Source organism: Oncorhynchus mykiss, chromosome 17, assembly GCF_013265735.2.
Source record: "Oncorhynchus mykiss isolate Arlee chromosome 17, USDA_OmykA_1.1, whole genome shotgun sequence".
NCBI lineage: Eukaryota > Metazoa > Chordata > Actinopteri > Salmoniformes > Salmonidae > Oncorhynchus > Oncorhynchus mykiss.
The window spans coordinates 33412893-33432617 of record NC_048581.1 but is presented as its reverse complement, the minus strand read 5'-3'; the positions used below and the strand labels follow the sequence as shown (position 1 = coordinate 33432617).

The following is a 19725-nucleotide window of genomic DNA, read 5'->3' as shown; positions in this document are numbered from 1 at the left end:
AAACACAAGTACATAGTACAAATATGATTAAAATATTAAATCTCATATGTTGTAGTTCCTATTCAACTAAAGTTGAGGAATAGGGCTTGAAATGACTATGGAAATGACTAATCAAGAAACTGTCTGACTGGCATCATGTTACTGGTATAGTTAGTTAGTTAGCCTAGTTAGTTTGCCCAATATTGATGTTGTGTTATCCATGTCTCCCTCCCTGCCCTGGATCCCCTTTGCCTACCGCTTCGGCTGCACTGACTTTTACTTGTGCTATGCTCACAATCGTCGGCTATGTTGTCGCTGTCCTGTACTTCTGCTAGAACTCTTGTCCAGGGGCTGTGGCATCCCCCTTGGCATGGGCTTCATGCACGTTGACGTTAGCACTAGTAGCAGCACAACTGAATAAGTCGGTCAATTTCCTACATTTGGCTGCATCTGACTCGAGGGACTTTTTTTTGTCTCTTAACTTTCCCCACCGTAGCGGGTTTTTTTGTGTGTTGTGGTGTTACTTTTCCATGTTGATTTGGGAGTTTTCCTAAGCTGACTTCTCTTTATAGCTAGCTCAACTTCTCGTGAATGGGAGCCTCTGCTCCCTCTAGTTTTTCTCCATGCTACTTGGTTCACTCACTGCAACTCTCTGGTTCATTCGTATACTGTCTGGGCTGTGTTCGTGAAAAGGAAATGTTTGGAACGTTGCAGATAGTAATGTAATAAATAGAGCTGCCGTGATTCCCTGTAGTGTTAGCCATTTTGGTGCTCCAGATGGCTAGTCCACTACTGTAAGGCAAATAGGTAACTGTTGCAAGGCTGTGCCTGCACAATAAAAACATTTATTCACATAGACACCGGGTACAACAATAACATCGATAATGACGCAGCTAAAGTAGCCAGCTAACCTACTTAGCCAGCATCTAGGCAAAAACCACCATGTCGTCATCATCACAGAATCTCCCCACCAGATTCCCAATCCATTATTTTTGCACTTCCTCTCCAAGCTTGTGCACATTAGCCTGGAGTCAAGGTTACCTTTCCAACATCCGTTTTTGGGTTAGACCAAATATAACAGAGTTTACAGTTTCCTGCCCTCCATTTTGAGGTCAGACGGGATGAGCCCAACTCTGCGGTTTCCTGCTGGGCCAGGCTGAGAGGTGACACCAGTACCTCCATTTTGGGGTCAGATAGGACTAGATATAGTCTTAATTTTCATGCTGTTTCAGTCTGAGCGGTGACATCACGTTCTCCATTTTAGGTCAGACTGCATGAGCCAAACCGCAGTTTCCTGCCGGACCAGACTAAAAGTAACCTCATCCTCCAGCTATTGCGCACAGCCTATGTAAGCCAGGGATATCAACCACTCTAAGTTGGCCTTAGTCAGAGTGGCCATAGAATTCTATGGAAGTACTCTACTGATTTAAAGTATTTGTCATTTACGCGACTGCGAGGCGTGGCTCTGTGCTTATGGTGTGCTAGTGTACGCGGGAGGGTTAAGGGGAAAGTGTTCTGGGAGATGATTGGTTGGTAGATTAAGCCGATTTAAACAAATGCCTGTGCGCTGGGAGTTTCTCCAGGCTCTCTGTATTGGCTAATGAAGGCTGAATTGGATGTGTTGGTCCACCAGACGTGCAGTTGGGGCAAAAGTGTCTTGGGAACAAGATTATGCTAAAAGGTGACGACCGGTCTGCCATGTTGTGGCAGGCTCACTGTGGCCATGGCATGATCCTGCCTCCCCCGCAGTGGGCACAATGCAGCATTTAATGAGGTGTGACACATTTGCCCTTCGCTGCCAGCGGCACCAGTGCAGTGTCATCATGCCCCAATTCGTATCATCACTATGTTGTCCGCATAGGCAGGGTTGGCATGAATTCTGCTGTAGTAGGCTAGTGGAGTCATAGGAGTTGGGATCAAAACCTGCTCAGAGAACCACACATTGCCCATCGTGAGGAGAATCACTGATATGAGTAGCAGGGTTTGGGTCAGTTCAATTCGGGAGGGGAATTATTCCTCCTGATTATCCCATGACTTGACTGATATAAAATGGACTGACCCCAAACCGTGGATTTTTGGTAGCCACTCATATTTGACGTAATTGGCCAACTGTGATCACATATTTCTGTCTTTGTTTTCCTAGTGGCTCACGACACTCTGGCAGCCCCTTGGAACGTGGTCCTAAGACCTCCACCTCGGTTGACTCTTCCCAAGTCTACATCGTCTCCTCCGGTGGCACGGTGACAGGGGTGGGGCTTAATGCTGCCGTCCACACCCGCCAATCACCAGGCAAAGAGTATCTGATTGGCTGGAAGAAAGCTGAGGATGGCTCTCCAATGGTGGATCCGGGCAGGTCAAAAGACTACAGGTGAGTAAATAAGCAGTGTTTTGTGGAGTTGTATTCTTACTTGGACATAAAACTTTCTCCTAGAGCGCTGTCAATATGTTCTACAGCCTCATAATAGTTGCCGGTGCCACACATCCTTTTTCTCCCTCCCACTGACAAATGTTCTGCCTCGACTCTCAGTAAACCGTTGAAATAAAGCCCGTCGTCCTATTTTAATAACGACGCCACAAGTAGGTACGCTTGTCAACTTTACTAGTACTTTCCTGCTAACCTTTGGCCAGGTTGACCTCACAAGCGAGGCTTCGACCCTCAAGGGTCTTTCTTGGTTAAGTGAACTGAACTGGAAAGAAAGATGGCGCGCTGACAAACTGTCTGCTTTGGTCCTGTTGAAAAGGTTGCAAGTCATGCTGCCATATTAACCTACCCATTTTAGACAGGATCTGAACAAAGGGGGACAGCCATATTAAAAGTAACCACTGATGACCTGAGGCTCTGACAGAATCCTCTTAACACATGTCCTATCTTATTAATAAGTAGGAGTTGAAGCAGAGTCCTCGAGTACGGTCTCTCATTTAGCTAGTGTAAAGTGTCCATCGGCTAGTGTGACCTTTTCTGTTCACAAAACAGCCCCCGTAGTGGGCATAGTGCCCCCAAAATAAAAACAACATTTTAGATGGAAGGGACTGCACATAGCTAAAACAAGTTTGGTTTGCTGCATCTACACTACATGACCAAAAGTAGGTGGACACTTGCTCGTCGAACATCTCATTCCAAAATCATGGGCATTAATATGGAGTTGATCCCCCCTTTGCTGCTATAACAGCCTCCACTCTTCTGGGAAGGCTTTCCACTAGATGTTGGAACATTGCTGCAGGGGACTTGCTTCCATTCAGCCACAGAGCATGAGTGAGGTTGGGCACTGATGTTGGGTGATTAGGCCTGGCTCGCAGTCAGCGTCCCAATTCATCCAAAAGGTGTTCGATGGGGTTGAAGTCAGGGCTCTGTGCAGGCCAGTCAAGTTCTTCCACACCGATCTTGACAAACCATTTCTTTATGGTCCCCGCTTTGTGCATGGGGGCGTTGTCATGCTGAAACAGGAAAGGGCCTTCCCCAAACTGTTGCCACAAAGTTGGAAGCACATAATCGCCTAGAATGTCATTGTATGTTGTAGAGTTAACGTATCCATTCACTGGAACTAAGGAGCCTAGCCCGAACCATGAAAAACACCAGTCAAAAGTTTGGACACACCTACTCATTTCAGGATTTTTATTTATTTAGGCTATTTTCTACATTATAGAATGATAGTGAAGGTATCAAAACTATGAAATAACACATGGAATCATGTAGTAACCAAAAAAAGTGTTGAACAAATCAAAATATATTTTGACAGCTTTGCACACTGTTGGCATTCTCTTAACCAGCTTCATGAGGTACTTACTTGGAATGCATTTCAATTAACAAGTGTGCTTTGTTAAAAGTTGATTTGTGGAATTAACTCTAATGAACTTATCCTCCGCTCTGGGTCTTCCTTTCCTGTGGCGGTCCTCATGAGGGCCAGTTTCATCATAACGCTTGATGGTTTTTGCGACTGCGCTTGAAGAATCTTTCAACGTTCTTGAAATGTTCCGTATTGACAGACCATCATGTCTTAAAGTAATGATGGACTGTCATTTCTCTTTGCTTTTTTGAGCTGTTCTTGCCATAATATGGACTTGATCTTTTACCAAATAGGGCTATCCTCTGTATAGCACCCCTATCTTGTCACAACACAACTGATTGTCTCAAACTTATTAAGAAGGAAATAAATTCCACTTCCGTTGGACTGCCAGATGGCGAAGTGCGAGTCATCACTCCAGAGAACGCATTTCGGCGAGCTTTACACCACTCCAGCCGACGCTTGACATTGCGCATGAAGCTCCAGATGAACTGTTCTTGTGCTGATGTTGCTTCCAGAGGCAGTTTGGAGCTCAGTAGTGAGGGTTGCAACCGAGGATAGACTATTTTTTTTTACTCGCTACGCACTTCAGCACTCGTCGGTACCGTTCTGTGAGCTTGTGTGGCCTACCACTTCGCGGCTAAGCCGTTGTGTCCCCTTGACGTTTCCACTTCACAATAACAGGACTTACAATTGACCGGGGCAGCTCCTAGCAGTGTCGAAATTTGACAAACTGACTTGTTGCGAGGGTGGCATCTTATGATGGTTCCAGGTTGAAAGTCACTGAGCTCTTCAGTAAAGCCAATTTACTGCCACTGTTTGTCTATGGAGATTGCATGGCGGTGTGCTCAAATGATATAAACCTGTGTCGTTGAAATAGCTGAATCCACTAACTTGAAGTGGTATCTACATAGTTTTGTGTATAGCATTCATGGACATTCTTTTGCTGTTATATTATATCATGGCATGACAGGTTTCATTGTAATTGTTATGGTTGGTGGAGGATAACAAGAGTAGAGCAGAATTTTCATCCGCTCTTCACATCACATCGGCCTTATTCCAAGGTAACTGTGTAATTAGTTTGTACTAGGTATGCAAGAACAAGTAGTTAGTGTACTTAGCCCTGTACAGAAACGTTTAACACAAAAGCAACAGGTTTATTACATAGTCTGCGTTATAAGGCCAATGTCATTTGAGGTATGTCGAGGTATTTTCTTCCTAAGTAGCATAGACATTTTGACAGCTATATGCTTGCGTATCAGCCATGTACAACTTTTGTTTACATCTCAATGTACATTACCATTATTTCCCTCTTTTTTTTTTCACTTGGGGTTTTCTACATCAGTGGAGTGGAAGGCGTATTGTCTTTCCTACTAAAGACTCTAACACTGAGATCCAGGTACACTAGCTTTACGGAACCTTGTTTGGTTCAATAAACCTCTATGTACTCTTTATTTTACATTCCTCTATTTACATAGTATTTACTAAGAAATGACATTGTAAGATTGGGATGATATAATATTTACCTGTTTCTTTGAGATTCAAATCACCATTTGGTTGTGTGGAAGTCTCTTTAAGTTAAGTGCATCATTTCTTCATAAATATTGGGCAGAGCCCGGTTGAAATGGGGTGGTAAAATAAATCTGCCCACTTTGTCACTTGCATGGTGTCTGTACACAACGCAACCTATACCTTCCGTGACACCCCACCCCCACTCTGTGTGTTTTCCTGGAAACAGCTACTTCCCAAACTACTTGCCCTCCAGTTGAAGAACTGTGATTGACTGGTTCCGAACAGCGTATTGTAAAAGATTACTCCCCCGTGTGTGTGTGTGTGTGTGTTGAGAGTCAACCTTCAATAACCCTTTACAGTAGTTCTTGTAGTATCCTTCTTTCTTATGACCATGTTTATTATTTTGTCCTTCCCAACGAGCTGTGTAATGTACTGCCTGGTCTTACTTCTGTTAGCTTTATGCTTCTATTTTTGATCTTACTGTTTTTGCTCTTACTGTTCAGTCTCCCACACGTGTCACTGCCCCCTCCTTTACCTCACCTTTTGTGGGCAAATCACAAATTACCCCCTATTCCCCTTGTAGTGCAATGCTTTTGACCAGGAATGGGGTGTTATTTTAGACACGTTCTTTGTTCCGGAGAGTCTGCCTTCCGCCTACCCTTGTGCAATTCACAAGAAACCTCAATTAAACTTAGAAGCTTGTCTCTAATGCAACTCTCTTACCTTTGTTTTTGCCCCCATCTACACCCTCTCCCTGCCTGTTTCTCATCCCTCTCTCTCATTCTTCCCTCGTTTCTCCCTACTCTCACTTTCTCTCTACTCTCACTTTCTCTCTACTCTCACTCTCACTATATTCTCTACCTTACCATCTTTCTTCATTTATGCCTTTTTCTCTCTCAACCCTATCTCACTTTCTTTTCTCTCTTCCACCTCTTCGTCTCCCCCTTCCTCCCTCTCCTCCATTGCATCCCCCATCCTCCCCTGGGGAGCAGGCTGCGGGCCATGCTGGGTGCAGACGGCCAGCTCCAGCAGGTCCAGCCCAGCCTGACCAGAGAGGCCTTCCTGAAGATGATGCTGCCCGACAGTCCCCCCGAGGATGGGGGTCGTGGCAAGGTGAGCCCCTGCTCCCTCGAGTTTTTCTCCACACTACTTAGTTCACTATCACTCCAACTCTCTGGTTCATTCGTATACTGTCTGGGCTGTGTTCAGTGAAAGGAAATGTTTGGAACGTTGCCGATAGACATGTAATACATAGAGCTGACATGATTCTCTAGTGTAGTGCTCCCCGTTTCTCCCCACTCTGACAATGAGTGTCTTGCTTTAATGTCCTTCCCTCCTTCAGTCGGCTCCTTCCTCCGCTTGACATAATCCATTCGGATTGCTTGTGATATTAAAAATCAAGGCTGGCACCATTTTCAAATGAACTGAAATTAAAAACCAAGGGTGGTTATAAGGCGCCAGACTCACGCTAACCTTTTCCTAGCACAGATTCTCCCCGCTTATCGAAAGGTTAATTTGGACGTCTCCCGTTCAATGCCACCGGCCATGGTGACTAGCGTCGGGAAAAAAAGCCCACCACTTGATGCAAAGGCTCTTGGGTAATTAGAAGAAGAAGAAGAAGAAAATTTGGCCAGGAAACAAGGGTGGAATGGGAAGGGGTTGACACAAATGAATTTGATCTGGGAGCTAGCAAGCTGCTCTTCAGACCTCTTTGTTCACTGATTGAAAAATGTATCACAGGAATGAAAGAAAATGGCTGCCAGCAACATAATAGTCTATAGTCTTGACATATCCTCCTGTAATAAATGGAAGATTTGTCTATCATTATCTGAAGCCCTGCATTGATACCAACTACTATGCACAGGGAAGCTATTGTCAGATAATTGAGGGGAAATTATTGGCTCTCATTTATGGCACTGTGGTACACCGAAGTTACTGTTTTGCCAATTTTATGGAAGATTCAAGCTGTTTTTTTTCCTAGTTTAGCACATACCAGTTGGCGCTTTAATCACTCCTTCCGTTGTGCAGCCCTCCGAGATGTAAAATGTCTCCAAATTTTCCATCACCCTTTTTCCCTCCCTCATTTTCTCTATCTCTTCCCACAGAGTCTGACTGGTCCTGGCGGCCTGCCCATGTCCCCGAGGAGGTCCCTGTACCGGACCCTGTCGGACGAGAGCCTGTGCAGCAGCCACAGGAAAACCCTGTCCCTGGTCAGCTCCCGGAGCTCTCTACTGGACCAGGCCCTGCCCAACGATATCCTGTTCAGCACCGCCGCTGGGCCCTACCACAGCACCCTGCCACCTCGCATGAACCTCGGCCACAGCCATGGGGCGCCGCTACACAAGAGTGAGTGAGACTACGCCACCTAGCTGGCTAGCTAGCTAGGTCTTGTCGGTTGTGAGCATAGAATTCAATAGAACAGATGGGTAGTTTAATGTATCTCTATGGTTGAGAGGGTATAGGGTTGGTCAACCTTTCTCCTGGAGAACTACAGGATGTATACAACCTTTCTCCTGGAGAACTACAGGATGTATACACTTTTGTTCCAGTCTTGCTCTAACCCACCACATTCAACTAATACCTTTTTTACCTTATAATCAGTGTTAAAGTACCAAAGTCTGCTTTACACTTATTATATATTAGTGAAACCTTGGGAGTACATTTCATTGATTCGGACGTTCAATTAGGAATGGAAACACATGTTACGAAATCATTCATGTATCTGCCAAAGATGGAAGTCCCCTGAGGTGTAGTAACATGGCAAATGGTGCTGAGTGGAAAGCTGCATTCACCTACACCTGAAACGTAAGGCCAACTGTGATATTTACAGCCAGTTTTTTATATTTCTCCAGCCCCATTCCTCAGCTTTATAGGGAACAAAGTGGCGGGGCAGCCATTTTGATTTTCAAATTAAGGAGTGGGCCATAGAAATAAAAAATATCTAACTGTGAGCTCATTGTGGTCAATTAAATGCAAACGCCCTTGCCAGTCTGAAGCTGAACTTTACGAGACCTATCATAAAAGCTACAGCGTATGCCACTTTCAATTTCCCATCTGTCTTGTATTAGGTGAGAATTCATAGGTGTTAAATTGATGCAAACCGATTTTAAAAAGCTTAGTCTTTTTTTTTTTTTTAACACAGTAAGATATTGGATATTTTCCACTGGGAAAAACATCCCAGTGTGTGCTCATTGAGTAGGCACGATATTAACCCTTTCACTGTCGGGCCTCCTTGCGTTCTTTGTTGAAGCATTCTAACCACTAGTTGTATTTCACAATGGGGCTGCTAATCCAGTCCTTATGAAAGGAATACCCCTCCCCCACATTTGAGGGTGGAGGTGTGTATGAATATGTGGTTGCTGTGTCTTGTGGGGGGGGGGGGCTCAGAAACCAAAATGAAGGATCATGAATCTCCAGCTGTGTGCGAGATTAAGTTACCGGTGTGTGCGTATGTGTGTTTTTATGCACACATTTGTGTGCCTAGTTTTGTGTGAATCTACGCCAAAGCTGACCCCTGTGGGCGTCCCCTAGATGCAGGTTAATTGTCTGTCTGGCGGGGGGAAGCTCCCCCTTCGTCTCCGTCCTCTAATCAGCTTTCAACAGCAGACTGTGACATTGGGTTTTAAAAAAAGTAACCGTGTTCTTGGCAGTTTTCCAAGCAGGATTGCAATTGTTTTGCATTTTTTTCACATTTTGGGAGGGGGGGCAGACTCGCAAATTGAACAGGGTGGATTGTATTTGCTTAAGGGGAGTTGCAGATGCCTGAAAAATGTCTGTTAAGGTGTGAGATGTTTGTGTTACGCTTTGGTGGAAAGTGCCCATCTTTCATTCGTTTAGAGTATCATCTCATTTAAACTGTATATTTGGTGGAAAGTGCCCATCTTTCATTCGTTTAGAGTATCATCTCATTTAAACTGTATATTTGAAATGTATGTTTTTACTGAAACATAAAACCCCAAAATGACTTTGTTAATCTGCAAGCAGGAGCAGGTGTTCCAAGTGGAGAATGGATGAGCACTGATGTCTCATTATCGGTAGACAGGAGAGGGGGAGGGCGGGAGGAGAGGGAGAGGGGGAGGGCGGGAGGGGGAAAGGAGGGGGGGGGGGGGGGGAGAAAGGAGGGGGGGGGGGGGAGAGGGAAAGGAGGGAGGGAGCACCAACTGTTCCCTTCACCCAAATCGGTGAGGCTGTCGCTCACTTATCTAAACCGAATTGTCTCATCTCTACAGATGAGCTGTGGTTCTCTGACAGCTCCCTGGCCGACCGCTGCAAAATGGCCGATGGCAGTCTGATGCCCCTCCCGGAAGCAGTGTCTGGCCTGGACTGGTCCCATCTTGTTGATGCCGCAAGGGCTTTTGAAGGTAATATAACGTCTAGATTCATCATACTCCCGCATGGCATTAAACAAAACTGTGTACTTATTCACTGTTTGACCTTTTGATGCTCCCAAAAGCTTACCCAGCTAACAATTAACATTGCCTAGAACAGTATAGAATGTTTTTGTCAGGTACCCATTTGGTTGTGATGTAAAGGGGAATCTTCAGAAGGGGAATCTTCACATTTTGTTGGACCATTTTCATTCAAGCGAGATCTGTTTGAACAATGTTGAAAAGAAAACGTTATCTGTGTTGTAACTCAACATTCAAGGAACATCCCTATGGACGGACTTTCTTAAAGCTCTTAAAACCTGGACCAACAAAGGCTATGGGGATGTTATCTCCAGACCTACCAGAAACGATGTTCCCTAAACCTACCAGAAATGCTCTGGGAACACAAAAATGTTAGCTAGGTGTAAGTGGTACCTGATTAACATTTGCTGCTACCAAGGTGTCGTGCTGTCAAATCTTTTGTCCCCAGTTCTCATCAGGCTTTCAGCGCGTTAACTGTTACCCTTTTGTTCACTCAATAGGACATTTCCTGACCTTTATTCAGTGTCTAAATTGTATTCAATGTTTTTTTCCCACTCTGGTAAATGTAGGTATCTAATTTGGCGTGAAATTCAATGTGTGAAAGACCATTATAACATATATATCTTTTCTTGTAATGTTCAGATGTGATTTCGTTGTCCGTCTTCCAATTAAAGCGACTGGACATTCATTCAAATTGATCCCCAATATCATCTTGACCCAGTCAAAATCTTCAGTCTCTCCCATTGTCTGTGTCTCCCTTGTACTCAGTCTGTCTACGGCGAGGTGCTAATTAGCAGGAAGTGGAAGGAGAGCAAGAGTATTTGGGGACTTGAGAAACTAAGCATTATCACAATGGAGCGCACAGCAAGGAACCATTTTGCCAAATTACTCAAACCCACTTTGCGCTGTAATTGCACCCCTTTCTTGCACACTTTCTCTGGCAATTATAGCTTCGCTACCTCGGTCAATTGTGTTCAGGGGAAGCTGGGGAGTGTTTTTCTGGTAACCTGGAATGACTTGTTTTTAAATGTAACCTTTATTTAACTAGGCAAGTCCGTTAAGAACAAATTCTTATTTACAATGACGGCCTAGGAGCAGTGGGTTAACTGCCATTTTCAGGGGGAGAACGACAGATCTTTTTTACCTTGTCAGCTAGCAACATTTTGGTTACTGGCCCAATGCTCTAACCACTAGGCTACCTGCCACTCTGAGCTACAGAGTGATGTACTCCCGATTTTGTATTTATTATAATTATTTTTAAAATTCTTCCTTCATGACCAACTGATGTTTATAGACTGGATAGGTTGGAACCGGTGACCACATTTCTTTCACGCTGCGCAACGAGGGGTCATGCCGGGGACTCCATTGACTAGCATTGGGCTGCACAGCAGCCTTCGATTTGCATAGAAGTCAACAACATAGAAAAGAGGGGGAACTAATTTGCTTGGAGAGTTGTGGGAGTGCTGACCCTGGCATTATTAGCCCGGGCTTGTTGTGTCATTTAGTTGGCTTGTTTAGTTTTGTGGTGCTCGCTGTGTGTTCTCAAGACAGTGTTGCTAAGCACGCAGAAACTCTAGCATGCTAGCCCTCATTAGCATGCCGGGGGCAAAGGGCGTGGTGAGCATTAGTTGCAACTAGCGAGCATTATTTCTGTTTCCGTAGACCCACGCATACTAGAACAGGACAAATGGTTCACATTCACAGTCAAGAGTGCAGTGAAACAGCCACGAAAATAGACATTCCTTTCTCCTTACGTGTCTCATTCTTCAGTTGTGATTCATATTTATCGATGATAACTTAACCTCAAGATTTATCTTAGACCGTTTTGTTTTCCATGTTGATTACAGAAAGAATGTCATGGGATGTTTTTCTTGTTTCCAACTCAATATAGGCTAGTCTTTTTACCGAAGGAAAATGAATACCTGACTCTGCTATAGATCTCTCTCTTCTTTACTTTCTCCATTGCCCTCCTTTGCATTCTTTGTTTTCCACTATGGTAATCACTTCACCTGTGACTTACTTCAATCAGCGTTAAGCCAATGTTGAGACTGTCAATTAAAACAGAGAGTGATTTGTTAAAAGGGAGAAAGAGGCATGTGTAATTATGGGTGAGATTTTCACAGCTTCAGTCTCTCGCTTGTCTCTCAGAAGCAACTTCAGTGAGACACTTATCTTTAGTGAGCACCACTTTCATTTCTTCCCTCTCTTGCTCTTACCTCTCACTCGCACTTCCCTTTTTCGCTCTCCCCTCTTCTCACTCCTTAGCGGGAACAATCTTAGAGAGAACAGCTCCCATCCCTTTCCCCTTCTCCCTCCTTTCTGTCCTCAAACACCACATACCACATCCGCGTCACCTCTCAACACCGTCCAGCTATTGAGAAGACAGACGCAAGTGGGGGATGGTTGGTGCTGCCCTTTTGCTAGAAACTTAACCTCAATTTCCTCACTAAGATCCCAGGCTTTCTAAATTGATATGTGATGCCGACTCAGACATCTGCGAGGCTATTCTGACTTCTCACAAGCTTAGTCTGTTTTTTTCTTGTTTTCTTCCTTATCCAGAGTTGTCCTATGCTCTTTATCTGGAAGGTAACAATAGTGTGCTGTGCCGTGTCGGTTACTAAGAAAGGGTACTGGCTTCCAGAGTTTCTCAACTCGGACTGCAATTTGTTCTAGCCCAGTGCCAACGCACTTGATTCAACTAACCACGTGCTGTTTGAGTTGTTGACCAGTTGAATCAATTGTGTTAGTGTTGCACTAGAACACAAATGTGCAGTCATGTGGGTCTTTACAGCTGGAGTTGAGAATCACCGGCTTACAGTGCCTTCGGAAAGTATTCAGACCCCTTGACTTTTTCCACATTTTGTTGCCTTATTCTAAAATTGATTACATAGTTTTTTCCTCTCATGAATCTACACACAATACCCCATAATGACAAAGAAAAAACGTTTTTTTTTTGTTGACATTTTTGCATATTTATACAAAAATAAATAAAACTGAAAAAGGACGTTTACATAAGTATTCAGTCCCTTTGCCCCAGTCTAAGGTCCTGAGCGCTCTGGAGCAAGTTTTCTTCAAGCATCTCTCTGTACTTTGCTCCATTCATCTTTGCCTCGATCCTGACTAACTCCCAGGCCCTGACGCTGAAAAACATTGCCACAGCATGATGCAGCCACCACCATGCTTCAACGTAGGGATGGTGCCAGGTTTCCTCCAGATATGACGTTAGGCATTCAGGCCAAAGAGTTCAATGGTTTCATCAGACCAGAGAATCTGAGAGTCCTTTAGGTGCCTTTTGGCAAACTCAAAGCTGGCTGTCATGTGCCTTTTACTGAGGAGTGGATTCTGTCTGGCCACTCTACCGTAAAGGCCTGGTTGGTGGAGTGCTGCCGAGATGGTTGTCCTTCTGGAAGGTTCTCCAATCTCCACAAAGGAACTCTTGATCTCTGTCAGAGTGACCATCGGGTTCTTGGTCACATCCCTGACCCAGGCTCTTCTCCCCAGATTGCTCAGTTTGGCCAGGTGGCCAGCTCTAGGAATAGTCTGGGTGGTTCCAAACGTTTTCCATTTTAAGAATGATGGAGGCCAGTGTGTTCTTGGGGACCTTCAATGCTGCAGAAATGTTTTGGTACCCTTCCCCAGATCTGTGCCTCGGCACAATTCTGTCTCGGAGCTCTACGGACAATTATTTTGACCTAATGGCTTGGTTTTTGCATGCACTATCAACTGTGGGACCTTTATATAGAAAGGTGTGTGCCTTTCCAAATCATGTCCAATTAATTGAATTTACCACTCCAATATAGCCTAGTGGTTAGAGCTTTGGGCCAGTAACCGAAAGGTTGCAGGATCGAATCCACGAGCTGACAAGGTAAAAATCAGTTGTTCTGCCACTGGGCAAGGCAGTTAACCCACTGTTCCCTGGGCGCCGAAGATGTGGATGTTGATTAAGGCAGCCCCCCCCCGCACCTCTCTGATTCAGAGGGGTTGGGTTAAATGCAGAAGACACACTTCAGTTGAAGGTATTCAGTTGTACAACTGACTAGGTATCCCCCTTTCCCAATCAAGTTGTAGAAACATCTCAAGCATGATCAATGGAAACAGGGTGCACCTGAGCTATGAGACTCGAAATTGAGCAAAGAGTCTAAATAGTTATGCAAATCATTGTTTATACATTTGTAAAAAACCTGTTTTCGCTTCGTTGTTTTAGTGTAGATTGCTGAGGATTTTTAAAATCCATTTTAGAATAAGGCTGTAACGTAACAAAATGTGGGAAAAGTCTAGGGGTCTGAATACATTCCGAAGGCACTGTATATTATACTGTGAGTGGGGCCTTAACTGTGTGAAATCCAGTTTGCTCTCATATTTAACCCGCCGCCTGCATGTGCGACCCTCCTCACCCACCGAGAAAGTGGATCCAATTGTTATATACAGTGCCATGAAAATGTATTTGCCCCCTTTCTGATTTCCCTATTTTTGCATATCGTTGATACTGAATGTTATCACATTTTGAACCTTTAATTAATATTAGTTTTTTTTTAAAGATCTGATAACGTTCAGTATGAATAAATATGCAAAAGTAGCGAAAATTAGAAAGGGGGAAAATACTTTTGCACAGGATTGTCACGCCATAATTATTGTTTTTAGAATATACACTGGCAAAGTTTTAGGGATGGTGGAGCTAACCATAGCACCTCAACAGGATCCATTCTGCTCTCCATCGCTCCCTATTAATCCTGCTCTCCACCTCCATAGTTGCAAGAATGGACTGCTTAAAAGGGCTGTACCAGAATGTGCCTTTCCTTTAAACATTGCTTTTGGAGCATTTTAGCACTACTGCAGCTTATTTGCACTGAAAGTGGACTAAACACCGTGGGTAGCTGAACTGTATCTGAGAGATGTGCTGTCTCCTCTCGTGTTTTCAGGTCTGGAGCTCGACAAGGATGCCAGTCGTCTGTGTGATAAAGACAATCAGAAAGACTCACTAGGTGACATGACATTTTGCTCAACACAGCTCTCTACTCTTTAAAAAAAATATATAAATGTTTTCCTCTTCACTGGAATTACTTGACTTTTACTACTACTCTAGTTAGTTACTGCCATTAGAGCTTCTTTCACCTTTACTGCCATTGGTGCTTTTGCTATTACCTCTATAACTCCTGCACTTTTATTTAGTATGAAGCCAAATCCAATTAGGGTTTCTACTAGCATTTCTGTACTACCAGAGCTACTACTACAGCAGCTAATGCTTCTGTCACACTACAGCAACTACCACTACCATTGTACTTCTACCACCACCACCTTCTTCTACTAGCTGCCTAGTGCTTCTGCCTAGTGTTACCTCAGCCACTTCTTCTATTGTGATGTTTTCTCCTGCTTACTTTTGTTCCAGCCAAGCATTAAAACGCCTGACTAAACTGCTCTCCTCTTCTAATATGACATTTCGATGCAGTTATGGACATTCTTAAAGTCGATATGTGTGTCTTGGTATTTAAAGATGCACTATGCAGAAATCGCTCCGCCATTTCCTGGTTGCTAAAATTCTAATAGTTTGCTTAATTTCAGTTTGTGACAAAACAAGCAAGTGTAGTGTAGAGAATCATTGCACCATCTTTCATGAGCTGAAATAAAAGATCCCAGAAATGTTCCATATGCACAAAAGTTCTCTCAACATTTGTGCTAAAATTGGTTTATATCCCTGTTAGTGAGCATTTCTCCTTTGCCAAGATAATCCATCTGCCTGATAGGTGTGGCATATCAAGAAACTGATTATACAGCATGAATATTACACGAGTGCACCTTGTGCTGGGGGTCAATAAAATGCCACTCTAAAATGCCACACGTTTTGAGGGAGCATGCAATTGGCATGCGGACTTCAGGAATGTACACCAGAGCTGTTGCCAGAGAATAGAATGTTCATTTCTGTACCATAAGCCACATCCAATGTCGTTTTAGAGAATTTGGCAGTACGTCCAACCAGCCTCACAACTGCAGACAATTTGTATGGCGTTGTGTGGGCGAGCGGTTTACTGATATCAACGTTGTGAACAGAGTGCCCAATGGTGACAGTGGGGCTATGGTATGGGCAGGCATAAGCTACGGACAATGAACACAATTGCATTTTATAGAAGGTAATATGAATACACAGAGATACCGTGACAAGATCCTGAGGCCCATTGTCATGCCATTCATCCGCCACCATCACCTCATGTTTCACCATGATAATGCACAGTCCCATGTCGCAAGGATCTGTACACAATCCCTGGATGCTGAAAATGTCCCAGTTCTTTCATGGCTTGCATACTCACCAGACATGTTTGGGATGCTCTGGATCGCATGTTCTAGTTCCCGACAATATCCAGCAACTTGGCACAGCTATTGAAGAAGAAGAAGAAGAGTGGGACAACATTCCACAGGCCACAATCAACAGCCTGATCAACTCTATGTGAAGGAAACTTCACGAGGCAAATGGTGGTCCCACCAGATACTGACTGGTTTTCTGATCCATGCCCCCGCCTTTTTTTTTAAGGTGTCTGTGACCAACAGATGCATATCTCTATTCCCAGAGATGTGAAATCCATTGATTAATTTCCTTATATGAAATGTAACTCATGTTGTGTTTTATATTTTTGTTCCGTGTATTTTCAGCTGTTTGAAGCTGGTGTACAAAAACAAAGTAAATGTCGCAAAAAAACTAAACTCAAGAATGGGACGCATAGAAATAGAGCACATAGAACAGATCTACCGACCAAAAGTTACAATTGCAGCTTTAACAGTATTGTTTGCGTGTGTTTCTTTAGCATCGGACCAGGGTTCACTCTGCTCCATGTTGGACGTGGAGCAGGCCCAGCAAGCCATGGAGCTCTCCCATGAGCTGAGTCGGAGGGTGGCTGCGTCCGAGGCCGCCGCTCTGAAGGCAGGGTAGGTGTACTGCGCCTTTGGGTGGGGCAGACAGTTAAAGGAGCTTGACTTAGCAGAGAAGGGAATTTAGTTATTGAAGGTCTTACATATACGTATGTTTAACACTACTTACTGACTGAATGCACTGACAATAGCATGAATGCCGAAACTTTGTTCATCTTCCTCTAAAGGTAGGTGTAGGTGTGTGTGTGTGCTTTTTTTTCACTCTGAGGTTGGTGTAATATGGGGAAATTGTGAACATTATGATAATGCCCTTATAGTGTAAGAGCTTTTTGAAAAGGCTGCTTAAAATTTCTGCCTGTTTTGGTGGGATGGAGTTTTGGTAAATTAGTAAATAGACCAATAAGAAAGGGTTCCAAACCTCTCTGTCCTCTCAGACAGTCCTAGCAGTCTTTGCTTAAAAAAATTGCTCTTTGCTAAGAAGCAAATTTTGTTTCTTTTTGACAATTTTAATTGAAAACAATCATAGGTGCTTACTTGTTAACCAGAAATTATTTGAAATTGAGATTTAAAAATAAAATAAAAAACGGCTTCATTTAAGATGAACTAATAATTACACCAATTTTCATATATTACCTTCACTCTGATTTTGATTGTGGACCCGCAACACTGTTCAGTTAAATATGTTTTAAGTCTGTGACCTGGTCACACCTGTAGTTTGCAAGTAAACAATGCCGGTGTTTGTCAGTTGTTAAGCTTCGCTTCATAGAGTGGTCTGCTTTTGATGATGTATAAAAGCATATATCATCGCAGACACGACGAAGAGGTCAATTTCTAGAAGACTGCTCTTTAGACTTGCAAAACTTAAAGAAGCTGGTCTCTCTATCTCTATACAGGGATGGCTCTCCTGCTCTGCTCACGGGCAAAGTCCTCCAACTGGAAGAGATCCTCAGACAGCTTCAGTTCGACCTCAGAAAGGTAAAGTCAGCTCCCCGAAGCACATCATGTCCAGTGAACCACTTACCATATGTAAGAATAATAACATGGTCATTTTTAGCAAATTAATTTTATCCAAAGTAATGTGCAGCTAACACATGAATCAGCATACTACTATGGTGTACTAGAATGGTCTATACAATTGATCTGTTCTAAAATGTACACTTCTCTGTTGGTGTATTTTGTAAATCATAGGGACGTTTTGTCAGCAACCAGAAAAATATGTCTTTATCGGACCTGATAAACGACCAGAATAGGATTGCTTTCCCATGATGTGTTGATGTCGTCATATAATATACAACTTTACCTGGTTGTAACAGAGGACAGACAGTTGGTTGTAATCTGGTTATATGTCTTCTCATTCAGAAAACCAGTGTACAACCAGACAATTATGTCATAATGAAGATAAATGTTGTCCTCTGTGCCAGATGGTGATCATATGTAAAAGCCAATGCCGTCATGCCAGGTTGCGTAATAACCTGTGTGTGTGTGTGTGTGTTCCCTCACCACAGGAGCAAGAGGACAAGGCCATGTTGCAGGAGCAGGTCCAGCACTTGCGTCAGGACAACATGCGTCTGCACGAGGAGAGCCAAACGGCAGCCGCTCAGCTCAGGAGGTTCAGTGAATGGTTCCTACACTCGGTCGACAACAAGAAGCCCTGAGAAAAAAGGAAGACAAAAAACACTGACACATACACACACTGACACACTGCAACATGGCCGTTAACTCCACATTACCTGAGCCAGTGGCATGTCAAGAGGGACGATGTCTGCAGTGATTCAAAGTGAATAGCCATCGCATGAGAACGAGAAGTTGCGAGTTAGCGTGCTAATGCTAGTAGCGTTGTTTTAAAATCAAAACAACAACATGAATTAGTGTAAATATACCAAGGGGCCAGGGGGAGGGTAAAGGGATACATTTATAGAAGGTTTAGATAAAGGGGAGGAAGGGAAGAATGTATCAGACCTCATGTTTTTGGCTATTTGCTTATAGGAAGGAACATGTGAATTTAAAACAAATGAATGTAACTTATGTGAAATCTATATTCTTTTGCCGAATAAGGCAAATGTAAAATGTATCAGCTCCCTCAGTAAACAACAATGAAAAGAAGTTCACCCAAATAAACTGACTCAACTTTACCTTGACTTTTAATGTATTATAAAACAACTGAAATAACTAAGGTGTTATAAGGTTCTTGTATAAAAAAAAAGCTAATCTTTAGTAAGTTTTGTAGAGTACTCCACTGTTTTCAACAAAAAAAATAGAAATTGTCCTAGCAATAAATATGGTGATAGTCACAAAACTGTTATTAATGGTTAGCACTGATTGTGGTGTTGTCGAGATTGCGGTTGTATTGGATTTCTTGGAAGTGTTTATTTTGCAGGAACAAAAATGTGCCTGACTTTAACCAGTGGTGTATGGATACTGTAGTCTTTTCTGTTGTTGTAGTACCTCGTCCTTTTCCAACCCCACGCCTTGTCAACTACTCTCACTAATGATGTCTACCATGATATTATTACCTTTTTATTTTTGCCACAGAGAAAAGTATTCTTATGCAGTTGACCCCGAACACTTGCAGGTACACAAGGTACCGCCAAGTGTATGAATTATGTATTTTCAATGCCAAAATGTGTTTGATGGTCTTTGTACAGTACTTCAGAGAAAGTGTCTTGTATTTAACACTCTTATTTAAATTTACCCTCCAAATTGTTTATTTTAATATTGAGTATTTTGTTCTTTTCTGCACTAAAAAAGATTAACGGCTCCTTATTGGCAATATCTGTATAGTTGGCAAGAGATAAGATATAAATACTATATACATATAAAGGGTTATTTCTGGGAAGTCCAACGTTTGGATGCTGCTAGAAGACAGCCTGTTGTTTTTGTATGCCTTTCTTTCTTTGTAAGGTGTTTTGTTAACGATGGGACAAAAGGTTTGCTTTTTTAATAAATGTAGGATGTTGGAAAAACAAAATGGACTCAACAGTGTCATTTAATTCCAGCCACAACGTTTGTGAGTATCAAGGTATTTTTTGTAAGGTTCAGTGCTGTTTTGCGGACAGAAAATGTCTTAAAGAGACCGCCCATAGTATGTTCTTGACAAAATAATCAGTGCCACAGTGTTTGATAAGTGCCATGCAGTCATTTGTCGTATTGAATTATGGGTAACACTTGTACAGGGATCACATATT

General features: G+C 43.1%; 1 protein-coding gene across 3 annotated transcripts in view; it reads left to right on the top strand.

Annotated features, from left to right (window-relative positions):
- The window catches only part of LOC110493763 (signal-induced proliferation-associated 1-like protein 2), a 102757-nt gene extending 83249 nt beyond the window's left edge, over positions 1-19508 (top strand). The window contains exons 15-23 of one of the 3 annotated variants that reach the window (XM_036949752.1): positions 2123-2347; positions 5107-5160; positions 6266-6386; positions 7379-7619; positions 9503-9634; positions 14602-14664; positions 16477-16597; positions 17434-17515; positions 18046-19508. In XM_036949752.1, the coding sequence (XP_036805647.1) occupies positions 2123-2347; positions 5107-5160; positions 6266-6386; positions 7379-7619; positions 9503-9634; positions 14602-14664; positions 16477-16597; positions 17434-17515; positions 18046-18195 (1189 nt within the window). In that variant the 3' untranslated portion in view covers positions 18196-19508. The remainder of the gene's footprint in view (positions 1-2122; positions 2348-5106; positions 5161-6265; positions 6387-7378; positions 7620-9502; positions 9635-14601; positions 14665-16476; positions 16598-17433; positions 17516-18045) is intronic. The other 2 variants (XM_036949754.1, XM_036949753.1) reach the window with 2 other exon arrangements.
- The last annotated feature ends 217 nt before the right edge of the window (positions 19509-19725 follow it).